We start from the raw sequence: 17,253 nt of genomic DNA on the forward strand, positions 1-17,253 counted from the left end.
CAGATATTTTGCAAACAAGTTCCCTGAAACTAAATTAAACAGTGCCTTTGAATGCTTGACCCTGTAGGCTTTGGTCCTATGTTTTATTCTCTCTGTTTAACATACCAAAAGAATCCTTTGAGGGTGGCTAAATACCAGTGCTGTATTCATCTAAGGTTGAAATTTCCATGTTGCCACCACCTTTCTATGCCAGTTCTTTCTGTAGTTGAAAACATGCAGTTGGTAGCTATGCTTTGAGCTTTTGCTTTATTTCATCACACTTCAGGTTTAGCTTAATAGAATCATTTAATAGTTTGGGGTTAGTAAAAAGGGGAGAAAGGTGTATATGTTTGGGGTTTTTTTTTAGATTTATTTTTCTTACTTCAGTATTTCTTATCTCTACAACTCCAAGCTTGAAATTATTTGAATACCTTTTCTTTATAAATGATAACAGTGATGCTTATTTTAATATATATGCACCATTTATTTGGTGTATTTATGCCTGTAAATAGAAGGAATAGGTTATTGAAAGTAAGATTAACATATACCTTCATAGATTCTCTGCAACTAAGTCAAAAAAGAAATTAGTAACTTCTCAGACCTTAGCCAGTTTCAGGGCTTCTTTCTGCAACAGAAAATGAGGCTCATCAGGGCCTTGACAATAACATGTTCAAGTCTAAAATACCTGAAGATTGTTTTGTTAATGCTCTTATCACAGGACATTTCTAAGTCCTTCACACAAGCCTCCACTAAACATTCAGAGGGGAACTTCCAGTTCAAATCAAACTTCATACCAAGCGGTCCATCATTAGTAGTAAATGAGGACCAGGCTGTCTTCTTTGTGTGGTACAAACATGGCACCAAATAATGGAAGCCTTTATAGGTTACCTTTACAGGTGCCTGAAACTACCATATTTTCGAGAAGTTTACATCCACTTCCAGAATAAGAGGTTATGATTTTCCTGAACCTGCATCCATATTTTTCACAATCCAAACTGTGGAGAAAGGATTCAGTGTAGCCTTGTAAACCTCAATATAACCTTAAGTCTTTCCTAGACTCAGAGGGCTCATATCTGAATGCAGCAGTGGCAAGGCATCCTTGATTTTTTGTTTGGTTGGTTCGTTGTGTTTTTTGGTTGATTGGTTTTAGTTTTTTGTTTGTTTTGTTTTTCTTTTTTCTTGTTCTTTTGGTTTGGGTTTTTTGTTTGTTTTGGTTTGTTTGTTGTTTTTTGTTTGGGGATTTTTTATCGTTGTTACTGCTGTTGTTTCAGGCTAGGTCTCACTCCTGGTGTTAATTAAAATGAGAAAAAGTAGAATACCACCGCATTCTGGATTTAGAGACTTCCAGTTCCACCAACTTCTTCATTGTTGGTCTCCTATTTGCTTACAATGCAGAGTCATCATTCTGGGAGCAGTAGATTATTTATGTAAGATATCCCTATAGAAGTGGACACACAAAGGATTGTGTGGAGGCAGAGGTTTTCTCTAAATTAAGAAAACATTTCTCAGATTCCTCTAGGGAATAATAGAAGAAAGGTAAAGGTCAATTTGAATGCGATAGTAGATTCATATCTCACTTTTACTAGGAAGGCCAGAACTGGATGCAGAATCCCAGGTGTGGCCTCACCACTGGTGAGTAAATGTGAGGGCTCACCTCCCTCAACCTGTTGACAGTGGTTTTCCTAATGCAGCCCAGGATTTTGTTGGTCTTCTTTGCTATAAGTGCACGTTGCTGGCTCCTACAGTTTGTCATCCAGCAAGACCCCCTAGGTCCTTCTCTGCAAAGCTGCTTTCTAGTGTGTAAGCCCCAAGTATGTATTGGTGTGTGGGGTATTCCACCCCAGGTGCAAGACTTTGCATTTCCCTTTACTGAGTTTCCTGAGGTTCCTGTTGGCAGATTCCTCCAACCTCCCAAAGCCAGTATAGATGACAGCAAACTCATCTGGCATATCAACAACTCCTCTAAATTTTGTATCATGTGAAAACTTTCTAAGGGTGTGCTCTGTCCTGGTAACCATTACTAAAGAGCTTAAGTAGTATTGGATCTAGTGTGAAGCCTCGGTGTACATCATTAATGATTGGCCTCTAGCAGGGGTTCATGCTGCTGATTGCTGAACAGAGACCTTTGAGCCTGGCAATTCAGTCAGCTTTCAGTCCATTTCACTGTCCAAATATCTAGCCCATCCTTTGTCAGCCAGTCTGTGAGGACATTATGACAGAAAGTGTTGAAGGCCTCATTGAAGTTTACAGACAACATGCACTGCTCATCTAACAAGCCACTCATCTCTTCTTAGAGGCCTATCATGTTGCTGAAGTATTATTTCCTCTTCAAAGCTTCATGCCAACTATTTCTAATCATCCCCTTGTCCTTCCTGCACCTTTAAATTTCTGCCAGGTGCCGTTGCTTCATCACCTTCCCCAGAACTGGAGTTAGGCTGGCTGTTCTGTAGTTCCCTGGATCTTCCTTCTGCCCTTTCATGAAGACAGAAGTGACATGCTGTCTTCCAGTCACCAGGAATTTCTCCCAGTTGCAGTGACTATTTGCTGACATTTTTAAAAAATCTGCATATTATCATAATGGTTAACTGACTATCCTAAGAAGGAAGAGACTAGCCCATAAGAATGAATACAGATTTTCAGTAGAGTGCTCTTTAGAGTGTACAATGGGTACTGTTGATTCTTCCCCACAAACCACAGCAACTGCTTTCTTTTTGTCTTCAAAAGCAGGCTGGCATTCAAAACAAGGGCAGGTGATGATGAAGGAGGATATATCATTTGAGTGACATCATCTTTTTATATGGAAAACAGTCAGACCCTTGTGTTAAAATAATCTCGTTTTGTTCATAAAGTATTTATACTTATCCCCCATGAACGACTGTAATGGAGAAGACCAATTACACTATTTTTTTAGTGTTTATTTCTCAGAAAAATATTCTAAACACCAAATAATACCATCAGAGATGCAGCTTAATGATATTATTTTTTCACTCAGTGCAAAATTCATTGGTGCAAGTCAGTGCTGCACGATACTGTAGAGACCAAAAGTACAAATAAGTCCAAAAATGGGGTAAAAGGAGGATAGGCTCATCATAATTCAAATTACTCTTCTGAATGTTAGCCTGGCTTAGGGAGTGTTTGAATTACCCATTGGCAGAAATTGTAGTGGTATATTTGGTGAATTATCAGCTGCAAACTCTGCTTGTTTTCTTCCTGCATTTTCCCCCAAGTATTCATTAATAGCTCACCAATGATGGAGCTAGATAGATATTTGACCTGTGGGGGCAGCTGTTCTACTAGTACATAGCCTCGGTGTTAACTGCACAGCATGTTGCAGAATAAGCCCTTACAGAAGAAAAAGTAACAAATCTCTGAAGTAACTGGAATTTAATATATATTTTCTTTGGTTTTATTCCATTATTCACTGTTCCATCTTCAGTCCCTCAGATTCCACTATGCTTTGGGAAATCCACAGTAGAGAAAGAACATGTGGAAAAAAACCCAAAACAAAACCAAAGAATGTTTAACATACCTATCTTCAGTATGGAAGATAAGGCATTAGTGTCTAAACATTTCAAGATGTGTATCTGGTAGCCCCCGATGGGTTCTGGTTCCTAACTCTAAGTGTGGGGTGGAAATAATTAAACTGCCAGATAAATAAGTATTCAAGGAACTTCAGCTACAGTGTATGTTAAGTAAATCTCTATTCTATGTATGTAATGTTATCTGAAGTATGGATCATAAAGTACAGATCATGAAGTTTCTCATAAATTTTGAGAAGAAAAGCATAGCCAGTGGTATATGGAATAAATGTTTACGTTTTAAATGGAAACATCTATAGACACATACCTACTTTTAAATACAAATCTGCACCATCTGCCTGCATAGAAACTGTTAAAGCATTTACAGACACTTTCAAAGCTATCAAATTTGTCTATGACTATTTAATGTACCCTTCATGCACAGTGGAGGTTATCCACATCTGCTTTGTTTCTATGAGTCATAAAATCATAATAAAATGCTCTTCACCATTACACATAGTAGTAATAAAAATGCACTAATTTGTCACAGGGAAAGTCAGAATGAAACTTAAGTTTTATAGGACTAGGAAGGATTATTAAACAGAAATCTTATTCAAACTGCTAATTTGTGCTGTGTGCAATTAGAATAGAGCAAGGAAGAAATTATTTCTATAATTGTATAGAAATCCTATATATAAATTGGGCTGCTGTTCCATCATACTTTGGAATACTGGTACAGTGAGTGATTGTATAAAATTCCATGAATTTACCAGATAGGTCACTACTTGCCAAAACAAATTAAGAACTTGATTGAAAGAAGCATGAGTGTATCTAAATCATTAAAAAAAAAATAAAAAATAAAAAATAAAAAAATTAACTTCTTCAATTTTAAACAGTGAATAATTTAAACTATTTGTAAGAAAAGTAATTTCAGATTTTGTGTCTGCATTTCTTCCTCTTTATCTCTTGCACCTTCTATTGTTTCCTGATATTATCAATTAATTTAATAGAATTTTTAGAGATCTCAGAAAATATAAGTTGCTTAAATAGCTGGGCAGGTAGACAAGAGACTATTTAAGCATCTTGTCTCAGGGAAAGTGTGCAATGAGCACACACTTATTGCGCACTAGAGAATTTACTTGGATTTTCTTACATGTGCCCCAGTTGCTGGAGGAACTTCAGGCAGAAATTATATTGTGATAATATGTTGTCAGAGGTGCATGTCTTTCAGGGATGACACTGCATTTTTTAAATAGCTATCCAGATATTTAGGATCCTTTTAGGTTGGCTAAGTTAGCTGCATCTCCTCATGTAGCCCATTAGTTCATTACAACAGAAGTGAAAATAAAATGAACCCAGGCCTGGTTTCAGCATATATTTATTTCACACTTCAAGAATGTGTTTAATTCACATAATTGTTGCTGTAAAAGAAATGCATTATTCCTTGCCTTTTTTACAGACCACTGAATATGAACATTTTTAATTTATTACTAGGAAGGATAATTCAGGCTTCCTATGAATTGTTAGTGAGTGCCACATCCAATTTGAGAGTGCCACTACCTTTTTTTCTTTTCTAAGAATTATCTATCATCTTAATGTATTAACAAGGTGCTGTGTGAAGATTTGGTAACAAGAGGCAACAAATACTGAGCTTCAGTGTAGAAAAAAAAGAACATTAACTTGACAATCAGAACAAACAGAGGTTTTTAGACAGCTAAATCCACTGTATAAAGTTTTCTGTGTAACTACATGCTCTACTGAAGATGGTTATTTTAACCACTTTTTATTACTGGTGACAATACAGTTTTGATACTTTGCAATTACAAACCTGTGCGGAATTTATTTTTGTTTATAATTTGTAATACTAAGTCAGAGTCAATATAGTTTTGTTATAATTTAAAATATACAACTATAATATTAAATTAGTTAAGCAATATATTCCCCATGATTAAATTTGCTTTCAAAAGTGTGGACAGCTTAATATAAGTAAACAACATTTTAGAATCAAAAGAAAGCAATAATTTGAACTAACATAGCTATGAAATGCAAATTGCCTTCATAAATGGCTTTTTTTAAATTCTCTTTCAGGGACGAAGCTGTGAGCTTAATTACAATGATTGCCTTATACAGTCCTGCTCCACTGGGTTTCTTTGTGTTGATGGAATAAACAATATCACCTGTTTACCTGCTATCCCCCAAAGCAAGAAAACTGTCACTGAAGTGGCTGGAGTGTTTCCTGCTGAGATTTTAGACAATGACCTTCCATCATCCCAGGCTGTGTTTATGGAACTTTTGTCTAAACATACTGCTCCTGATTTTCATACAGAAGAGATGTCCCAAGGTAAGTAGAAAAAAGCCTCTGAGTAATGCATATGTCAAACTTCTTTCCTTGTTAGTGCCTTTTAAATGGTAAGAATATTCAAAATGTATTAATTTTCTTCTGAAGAGTATTTTTTCTACTTCCTATATCACCTTCTATTATTTTGATTTGATCCGTCATCCTTTCTTAATTGCATTTATATATAACTGGAAAATTACTCTGTTCTCTCAAAAGAAGGTTTCCCAGCATCATACGCACACAATAACAAAACACACTTTTTCTTAACTTCATTTTCAGTTTGCTTTGCTAGAGTGTACCACTTCATGTGCCATATATTGTGTTCAGCAATCTCTGACCCTAATGCCAATCTTCCCTTCTTCCTCGGCTAGTCAGCAGCAGAAAGATAATTTACCTTAGTCCGTGGGGATTTTGGTTTTCCTTTCTTAGTTCTCATGTTTGCTGAGTGCCTCCTTTTCTTTGCATCTAGATGTTTGTTTCACTAAAAATATCTGGAACAAGCCTTTCAACATCTCTGCCATTCTAACTGCTTGTAGTGATATTTTTAGGAAGCCAAAAATTGCCTATCCTATTATTTTTTAAATCTTTGAAGAAAAATCAACACTAACAGAAGTGCAAAGTTTTATTTTAAAGATTGTGCCTTCTTTGTGGCCTGTTCATTGTAGTAAAGCTAGTATTATACAGATTTTGTATAAGGTATCCTTTTTAAAGTTATTTAGTTTCAGAATTTTTTGCTTATGTACTCTTTCAAAGTAATGACTTGTTTAAGAAATAAGCCAGGAGTCCTGGTTTTTAATTTGGGTTAATGAGTTTTACTGAATGTTTGATTTCTGTACAGTTTAGTCTTTTGGGGATATAACTAAGCTTTTATTGAATTTTTGATAGATAATCTTCCTTCTTGATATTTGTAATGACACTGAATGAAATGCAGTTAGTAAATGCAGTTACATCTGTGTATCTTCCAAAAGATCATGTCAGGTATTTTGCTGCTGTTCTCAATGGATAACATTTGTAATTAATTCATTTTATATTGATTCACTTCTGTTCTGAGCAGTGCCACTTGTTCTGATGCTGGCCCTCATACAGAATATGAATAATGAGAAAGTTTGCATTTGCTCCCTTCTCGAGGTCACTAAAACTGCTTCTACATTTTTATTACAAATATGATTTGCAGAGTTGTATTTGTCTGCTATATAATACTTTGGTAAGACTGAATGATTTTTGGTGGCCATGTAATTTACTGCAGATTCAGGCCAGGGACAAAGTTACTAATGTTTTGATTTACTCTTATGTGAGTTTTTTGATTGTGGGGTTTGTTTGGTTTGTTTTTCCTTCTGATTTTTTTTGTTTGTTTTGGTTGTTTGGTGGGTTTGGGGGTTATTTTTGTTTGGATTTGTTTGCTTGTTTGCTTGGTTTGTTGTTTGTTTGCTTTTCTACACCTTTATCCTTAAAGGTCTGAAAAAGGCAGATATTTTCAACTATGGGATATTTCTGACCACTAATTTGGCTAAACTGAGCTGTGGACTACGAGAACTAATTGCCACTGGAGAGTCTTCAATAGTATTCAAGATAGCAACCTCAACCCATGTTCTCTATTCACACTTTCTTAGTTCTGCTGTTCAGGTCTTAGTGAAAATACAGTCTAAAACCACACCTGTACTATATGTTGCTACTGATACTTTCATAGATTTAAGGTCAGTACCTCTTTCCCAGCATAATTATGATACAATATAGTTTATCACTAGTTGCTAAATTATATTTTCTGCCTTCCTATAAAAGTTGCATCATTAGAGCAGCACCAGACTGTTGCTTTATCTGTCATGGACATGAGTTCAGTAATTAGTGACATACAAGGGGCTGAAATAGAATTAAATAGCAAGTCATTACTCACTATTGGTTACAGTTTACAACGGATTCTACAAGTGCAGCTTCAGTTCTCTCTAGGTTGCCTCAAAAGCATCCTGAAGAATTGCTAAGTGTCTTTTCAGCATTAGAAGAGCAGTGGCTATTACTAAGTCCTTCAATAATTTCTCATTCCCCTACCAACGTATATATTTAAAAACAGATATCTTTCCCTGGTTTGTTAGTGAGTCATGAAATGTAAATGCAAACATCTCTTCCTATTGAATATCTGGCTGTTTATTGCTTCATCCATCAGCCAGAGACTCACAAACATCAAATCACAGTCTGCTGATTCTTTGAGTTCAGCCAAGTATGTGCAACATGTTCTAGACTGGAATAAAACTGACTAATTCTCAGACCAAGTTCTGTATAGCAAATAGTTCTCATTTTATGAGATGTTTTGGATGAACTCAGTGATATTAACCAGCTGGTACACACTAATGGGACCTACTGCTATGACAATACTTCTGTGTATTTATTTTCCTCATCTAGCAAAATAACATCATCAGTGGAGTTCACGGAACTGTCATCCTTGCTTCCCACTACAGGAAATCACACACATCTCTGACTGATAGACCTTTCTATTCTGCCTTTTCCTTCACAAGAACCTGATACTCATTTTCCATGTTTTGATTCATATCGTCTATTATTCCTCTTCATAATAATAATAATTTTTCATCATTTACATCCTTTAAAAAGATAAATATAGACTTGAGAAAATTATTAACTACTATTGAGTGGCTGAAAACAGAGGAAATTCAACAATTACTGGAGACAAACCTGCATGATCTGGTTATGGAGATCTATCAGTCATAAAGTCAGGGTACTTTTTTAAACATACAGCTGAGTAGTGTACCTCAAGAACTACTTAAAACGCACATAGTAGTTCTAAGTTCAAAACATGTCTACTAATAAATGCAGGTGAGGCTCTAAAACTATTTTTGAAAACAATCTGATCAGTGTTCTTGATGTATATCTTCTTCCTACAAAAGTTTCAGGTAAAGACTTACTGAGAGATACCCTGAAAAGTTGTCATTATTCGAATCTTCTAGTGACAAGTTCTCTTCCTTTGTTTTATCTGCAGAAGCCTTGTTGGTGCAAACAGAAATTTGTAAAATCTTAGGTACAAAGCATTTATCTTTACATACCTGTTATCTTACTTTAAGTTTTGCCTTACAAGAACATTAGCACTATTGTACTGAAACAGAAGATACGCAGACACTACTGCTGTGCACAACAAGGAACTCCTCATGAATCTAAGCACTGTCTTACCTAAACTTCACTCTATACCTGTAGCAGATTCTGTTTCTGGCCTTTATGAGTTGATGTTATCTGTTGAGTTTCTCATTTCTATTCAGACGACTTTTTGAGTTGATGGGCTGTTTTTATACAAAGATAAAAGTGTCTGTCAAGGTTGCCAGGTGCTCAAAAGAGATTTATTGTAATCAGGCAGCAACCTGTTCAATGGATATGACACCTGCTTCTGTACCTGACACAGATGGTTATTCTTCATGTTCTGCCACAGAGTCTACTAGATCAATATAAAAGCAGGTTGGAAGGTGGTATAATGCTGACAGTTTCCCTTCACTACAGGAAAGTTTTCAGGAGTTTATGTGTAGCTTTCATTCATACTTACATATTATTTCAGGAAGTATCTCTATGGTTACAGTATATGAGTATGATCATTAACACTTTTGAATGTAAATTGGTATAGAAAAAAATGTATTTTTATCTCTTGAGATAATAATTTTATATATCTAGATTATCTTGCCATTTCTCTTTTGAAAATGAGACAGAGGATGGCTACCTTTTTTTAAAAAACAGTACTTTAGTAAGAACATTACAACTCTTTCAGAAATAAAGTCAGGGAATTAAAAGAACACACAAACCCCTATGAATTCTAGAATTAAATATTAGGGAATATTGATTGGGTTGGACTACATTTTCATACTGTACTTTTATAAAAATACTTTCTACAAAGTGTATACCCATCAGGCCAAGGAGTGTTTTTTTTAATTTTTATTGCTTTTCATGCTTTGCATGGAGATTTGTGTAGGAAGACATAGTTTTATTTCACTGATTTAAATCACACAGGAAAAAAAAAAAAAGAGATTTAGACAATGAATGATACGTATAAAGCTGATGAAATACAAGTAAAACTTATAGGTTTTAGGATTGGAATAACAATTGTTTTTCTGTGAATGCTTGTCCCTGTAAATTTCATTCTCAGTGTATATACATAGGTACACAGATTAAATTCTTTCTGCCAGAAGTGTTTCCTGATACTGTGCCTGTACTCATGAGGTCAAGTTGTCTGAGCAAACTACTTTGGATTCCCAGCTGATCAAGATATGAAGCAATATGGAAACAAATCTTAAACTGCACACCTACTGGATAACTACTGGCTCAAAAAAGTTCCCTCAGAACTAGTAAAAAAATACCCCATGTCTCAGGTTTTAACAAAATCTGTTTTGTTTTGTTTTGTTTTTTTAATCTGTAATTCTTTACTACTGTCAGAGTGAAATATATTTACACGGATTATACCATCTTCTTTGGCACCAAGTGAACTCTTTCCTGTTCATATAAATCCTTTGTATTGGCTTATACAATATCAAGATACCTAAAGGTCACCAAGATCATAGTATTGCATACAACAATTTAGTTGACCACCACCTGCTTCCTCTTTGAAAGTGGGGGGCCCAAATATACCAAAAAGAATAGAATTGAAACATAATTTACTTTCACCTTTCCCGTAAAAGCATCAGACAGATTTATCTTCTAGTCCTTCCTCTTTAAGAGACTGCCTTAGAAAACAGAAAAGGGCTTTAGATGTCACTCCTTGAGTGGAACATCACTTGGGAGTTAAAGGAAACAGGTATCAGCAATTAATAACCATGATCCCAGTATCCATATGTTCAAAATACACAAACACACAAAAGTTATGAGGTACACAGAAAGAGATCTAAAAGCATTATCTTTCAATATCTTATTTTCCATGGCTCGATCTTTTTTTTGTAGTGGAAAGAACAGATGAGGAAGAACAGTGCATTCCCAAAAGTAATATTTGCCATTGTGTTCATGCATAAGCAAATCTATGCCTTGTTTAGTGGAAGAAATAGGACTATTATAAAGCCAAATGAGCAATGCTCTTGGATGAGTAAGATACTTAATACACTGGGGTATCCATGGTAGAAGAAATGTGTCAAGCTGTTAAACCTGCTGTTCGCTTCTGTGCTTACTAGGCTTAGTGTATTTATTAATAACCCATATAACTAAAACTTGGGAAAGAGAAACTGATGATCTACTATTGATAACTGGCACTTTGGGGAAGATGGATACTACATACTTTTCATATATTTTATTATTGTTATTCTTCTCTGACAATGAAGGAAGGGAGCCAGGAAGCCTAGGTGGTTGAATAGGGAGCTGTTGGGTATGCTCAAGCAGAAGAGGAGAGTTTACAGGTCATGGAAGCAGGGGCTGACCACTTGGGAGGAATATAAGGCTGCTGTTAGAGGATGTAGGAAGGCAGCTAGGATAGCCAAGGCCTCCTTAGAATTACAGCTGGCGAGAGGGGTCAAGGACAGCAAAAAGAACTTTTTCAAATACATAGCAGATAAAACTAATACCAGAGGCAATGTAGGCCCACTGATGAATGGGGTGGGTGCCCTGGTGGCAGAAGATACAGAGAAGGCAGAATTACTGAATGCCTTCTTTGTCTCTGTCTACTCTGCCGGAGGCTGTCCTGGGGAGCCCTGTACCCCTGAGACCCCGGATGAAGCCAGGTCAATGGAGGAGTTTGCTTTAGTCGATGAGGACTGGGTTAGGGAGCAATTAATTAGTCTGGACATTCATAAATCCATGGGTCCAGATGGGATGCATCCGCGGGTGCTGAGGGAGCTGGCTGAAGTCATTGCTGGACCGCTCTCCATCATCTTTGCCAAGTCTTGGGAAACGGGAGAGGTGCCCGAGGATTGGAGGAAAGCAAATGTCACTCCAGTCTTCAAAAAGGGCAAGAAGGAGGACCCGGGTAATTATAGACCGGTCAGCCTCACCTCTGTCCCTGGGAAAGTAATGGAACAGCTTGTCCTTGGTGCCATCTCAAGGCATATCAGGGATAAGAGGGTTATTAGGGGCAGTCAGCATGGCTTTACCAAGGGTAGGTCATGCTTGACCAACCTCATAGCCTTTTATGAGAATGTAACAAGGTGGATGGATGGTGGCAGAGCGGTGGATGTTGTCTACCTTGACTTCAGTAAAGCCTTTGACACAGTCTCCCACAGCATCCTCACAGCTAAGTTGAGGAGGTGTGGTCTAGACAATAGAGTAGTGAGGTGGGTTGCAAACTGGCTTAGGGAGAGAAGCCAGAGAGTGGTAGTCAATGGTGCGGAGTCTAGTTGGAGGCCAGTATCTAGTGGAGTGCCCCAAGGGTCAGTGCTGGGGCCAATATTATTCAATATATTCATTAACGACTTGGACGAGGGAATTGAGTGTACTATCAGCAAGTTTGCTGATGACACCAAGCTAGGAGGAGTGGCTGACACGCCGGAGGGCTGTGCTGCCATCCAGCGGGACCTGGACAGGCTGGAGAGTTGGGCAGGGAATAACCTAATGAAATTTAACAAGGGCAAGTGTAGAGTCCTGCATCTGGGCAGGAACAACCCCAGGTTCCAGTATAGGTTGGGAGATTACATATTAGAGAGCAGTGTAGGGGAAAGGGACCTGGGGGTCCTGGTGGACAGCGGGATGACCATGAGCCAGCACTGTGCCCTTGTGTCCAGGAAGGCCAATGGCATCCTGGGGTGTATTAGAAGGGGGGTGGTTAGTAGATCGAGAGAGGTCCTCCTTCCCCTCTACTCTGCCCTGGTGAGACCACATCTGGAATATTGTGTCCAGTTCTGGGCCCCTCAGTTCAGGAGGGACAGGGAACTGCTGGAGAGGGTCCAGCGTAGGGCAACGAAGATGATTAAGGGAGTGGAGCACCTCCCTTATGAGGAAAGGCTGAGGGAGCTGGGTCTCTTTAGTTTGGAGAAGAGGAGACTGAGGGGGGGACCTTATTGATGTTTATAAATATGTGGAGGGTGAGTGCCATGAGGATGGAGCCAGGCTCTTCTCAGTGGCAAGCAATGATAGGACAAGGGGTGATGGGATCAAGCTGGAACACAAGAGGTTCCACTTAAATTTGAGAATAAACTTCTTCTCAGTGAGGGTGACAGAGCACTGGAACAGGCTGCCCAGGGAAGTTGTGGAGTCTCCTTCTCTGGAGACATTCAAAACCCGCCTGGACATGTTCCTGTGCGACCTCACCTAGGTGTTCCTGCTCCAGCAGGGGGATTGGACTAGATGATCTTTTGAGGTCCCTTCCAATCCCAAACATACTGTGATACTGTAATACTGTAATGAGTTCACACATATACAGCAAGTTCTGTGAGAGTTTAAACTAGCAGAGGCCTCTAGAAAATGGCTATAAGAGGTGGGATCTGTTTAGCAGAAAAGTATATTCTTTGTTTCAGTTTCCAGTTAAATATTTCAACTACTATACCGTTGCTAATGGCAAATAATGTTTTGCAAATAAATTTGTTCTGAGAAAAATACATGTTTATAGGAAAGCTTTTACGGGACTAGAAAGAATGATCTAGGTTCTTCATCACATAGAAATGTCTGTTAGCACTCTGCAAAGTTCTGTATGCATGCTTAATATCCTTATCCATAATGTGACCATGCTCATGTTGACGTGAATATTCTCCTGATTACAATTATAATAGCAGAAGACTTTCTAAGTTTTGAAAGCTTTTCAACATGAAGATAGTCAGAGAAATTTTCTTCAGTGTTAATTTCCACAGTTATCCAAAGATCTATGAAGACATGTAATGATTCATTCACTCGGTGCCTCTGGTCTAGATTATGGATCTCAAATGTATTCTACTACCAGCTTGAAGAAAAGTCAATTTTTAAAAATGGAGGACTTTTGGGGGAAATCTGGTCTGCACATTTACAGACCACTTCTGTAGTAACAGTTTCCATACAGGCTATCCAGCGGCAAAAGTAAGACTAGGGAAAACGTAGGCCTTCTGCTGAATGTGGCAGGGAACCTAACGACAAAGGACACAGAAAAGGCCAAGGAACTTGATGCCTTCTTTGGCTCATTCTTTACACGTAAGACTGGCCTTTAGGAATTCCTGAGACCAGTGAGAAATTCTGGAGCAAGGATGAGTCATCCTTGAGGAAGATGAGACGAGGGAATATTTCATATAAGTGAGCATACACAGGTCTGTTGAACCTGACACAATGATGCTCCCACAAGTACTGAGGGAGCTGACTGACATAATTGTGAGGCAACTCTTGATAATCTTTGACAGGTTATGGTGGTCAGGAGAGGTTTCTGGTAACTGGAAGAAAACATGTTATTCCTGCCTTTAGGACTTACTCGACAGAGCCCAGGAAAAGGTCATGAAAATAATGAAGGGATTGTAGCATCTTACACATGAGGAGAGTCTGAGGGAGTTGGGGTTTCTTAAGCCTTAGAAGGCTCAGGAAGTGATCTTACCTCATTAGAGGGACCTTACAATTACAGAACCAGAGACTTCCAGTGTCACCCACTGACAGGACAAGTGGCAACTTCCCCCCCGCCCTCTATCTATCTATCTATCTATCTATCTATCTATCTATCTATCTATTTATTTATTATTTGTTTATTTTTATGCTGTTAGGGCACTCAAGCATTGGAACAGGCTACCCAGAGAGACTGTGTCATTTCCATCCTTGTAGATATTCAGAACTGAGCTGTCCTGAGCAACCTGTTGTTGCTCACACTGCTGTGAGCCGATGAGGTTGGAATAGATGATTTCCAGACATCCCTTCCAACCTCATTTGGTCTGTGATGCCCTGTACTTGTCAGGAGAGAACTGACTTTCAGATATTGTTTAAAATGCTAGTATTTGTTCCTGTGCAATATCTAGTTAGTCACCAAGTGTGGGATTCATTTTACCTGTAGCTATCAATTAGTTAATATGTGTAAGCTATATCACTCTGTAGTAAATGAAGAGAAACAGAGAAACAGCACCACCTGCTTTAGGCATCTATTTTGGAAAATAATGTAAATTATTTTCCTTTCCTTCATATATACTATTCTCCTTCTTTGTACTTTCACTTTTGGCAAAGTGAATATTGAACCAACTTTTCTGTTCATATTATGTGTGTGCGTGGTGGAGCTCACAAAGACATCTGGAAGAGCAAAAGCATTGTATTCTTTACAAAGAATAACACACACTAAATAAACACTTCACTGAAGTGGATTTTCAACCCTCTTTTCCTCCACTTACTCCCACTGCTTAAACTGTTTGTGTTCAATATATATCTTTATCTCCTTTAAGACTACCTAACATATCAAATGGGATCTGAAAATATGATTCATGAGAGTCAAATTGTCACATGCTACAAAGCTCCTCATATGCAGTACTATTTTATTTAAAATCTTGCTCTGCCAAATTTTAAATTTTGCTTTGTCACTTGCTTGCATTCAGTTGTTATTAATTAATGACTCCTAGGAGAAAAGAAAACTCAGGGCTTTAATTGTTTTTTACACACTGTTTTCCATAATAACATAATGCTTTTTCCTCTTTCCACCTAATCAAGTCCTATTCAATTATATGAAACTGTGTATGCCAAGGTTTCTGAAAAATGTTGAAATTACATGACACCTTTGCCTTCTAATTCTGTTTTATCATATTGATATTGTGGTGTCTGTTATTCGCTAGATCTGCCAGCACCCTTATGTTTCCTTTACACTTTGTCTTTTATCGTTTCTGCCAGACATATTATTATTCAGCCCATTTTAGTTTCCCTGTTCTGAATAGGTGTAATCATATGCTGATTTTAAATGTGTCTTGTTTTGTCTTCTATATCAAGGAAAGAAATACTTTTAACATAGTTAAGATGCCGGCTATGTAGGTTAGCATGGAATTTTCTACAAAGTGAATTCATTGAGTGCTGGTCTAGTATTTGTACTGTATCTATAAATGCTTGAAGCTTGAACTTGGTAAGTTTCCAGATCTCTTTCACAAGCAGTCATTCTCCCCAGTGATCTGATAAAGAACACATAGAACTGTTAATGCAGGCCTGGCCTGCTTCTGCTTTTATTTAGATGCAACCTGCTTCCCTGCAAGCAAAAGCATTTTGATAGCCGGTAACTGTGAAGTGCATTTTTTACCCTGATTGCTTCGTACTCAGACTTCTAAGCAAGTAAGATATATAGCAAAATCTGTGATAATTCTATGTACATGAGCGTTATAACAAGAAAATGGTAAGCAAATTAACCTTTCTTTTTAAAAAAATATACATAATATGTAAATTTCTAGGTTTCTATAATGGAATGAAAATGAGTACATGGGACATGGTTAGCAACCTGCTAGAGCACTTAGGCACACACAAGTCTATGGGGCTGGAAGGGATCCACTCAAAGGCACTGAAGGAGCTGGCGGAAGTGCTCACCAAGCCACTTTCAGTCATTTATCAGCAGTCCCAGCTAACCAGGAGGTCCCAGTTGGTTGGAGGTTAGCAAATGTGATGCCCAACTACAAGAAAGGGTGGAAGGAGCATCCAGGCAATGACAGGCCTGTAAGTCTGACCTTGTTACAGGTGAAGGCTATGGAGCAGATCATCTTGAGTGCCAGGATGCAACACATACAGGACAACCAAGCAATCAGGCCTAGTCAGCATGGGTTTATGAAAGGCAGGTCCTGCAGGACCAGCCTGATCTCCTTCTACAACAAGGTGACCTGCTTAGTGGATGAGGGAAAGGCTGTGGATGTTGTCTACCTAGACTTCAGTAAAACCTTTGACGTTGTATCCCACAGCATTCCTGGAGAAACTGTCTGCTCATGGTTTGGATGGGTGTACTCTTCAATGGATAAAAATTGGCTGGATGGCAGCACCCAAAGAGTTGTGGTGAATGGAGTTAAATCCACTTGGCAGCTGGCTACTTTAATCATTTAATGTTCCTGACTAAGTAGAAATTCTTCACATTTTCATTTATTTTATTATGCACTCTTAGTCGAATGAAACTGAGATCAATTAAGACGGTCTGTTAAATTAGGTCACCTCATTTTCATTTCAGAAATATTTTACCTTGATTTTTTTACTTTGCATTTTCTATTATCAGCAGACATAAAAACATACAAAAATAGAGCTCAAAAAATGTGACAGAATCATATTGACTTCAGGTAATATTTTTGATAACCATTTTAAAAACTACCATGAGAAACTAATTCATAGTATTCTGTAATATCTGACTGTAGAGCATGCTGACTAGCTTCTTTTGATAAGAATTAATGAGCAGACTTTTCAAGGAGATTGCATATAAGGATATATCTGTATTGAAGGCTTTTTTTCACTGATGAATTTGATTCACAGCAGGAAAAAATATTTTGTACAAATGTCAAAAAAAACTTTCTGGTGATAACTGTATATTTCCCAAACATTTAATTAGGTTTAGCTTCTAAAAATAATGTTGGTAAT

The 17,253-nt window shown here is 37.7% G+C and overlaps 1 protein-coding gene across 1 annotated transcript in view; it reads left to right on the forward strand.

The window, feature by feature from the left end:
- Positions 1 to 17,253, forward strand: part of EYS (eyes shut homolog) — a gene marked incomplete at its 5' end in the record, with an annotated part of 687,713 nt that overhangs the window by 314,533 nt on the left and 355,927 nt on the right. The window contains one exon of the mRNA XM_082048968.1: positions 5,586 to 5,838. Within this exon, the coding sequence (XP_081905094.1) occupies positions 5,586 to 5,838 (253 nt within the window). The remainder of the gene's footprint in view (positions 1 to 5,585; positions 5,839 to 17,253) is intronic.

Source organism: Streptopelia decaocto (genome assembly GCF_964273445.1).
Source record: "Streptopelia decaocto genome assembly, chromosome: 3".
Taxonomy (NCBI): domain Eukaryota; kingdom Metazoa; phylum Chordata; class Aves; order Columbiformes; family Columbidae; genus Streptopelia; species Streptopelia decaocto.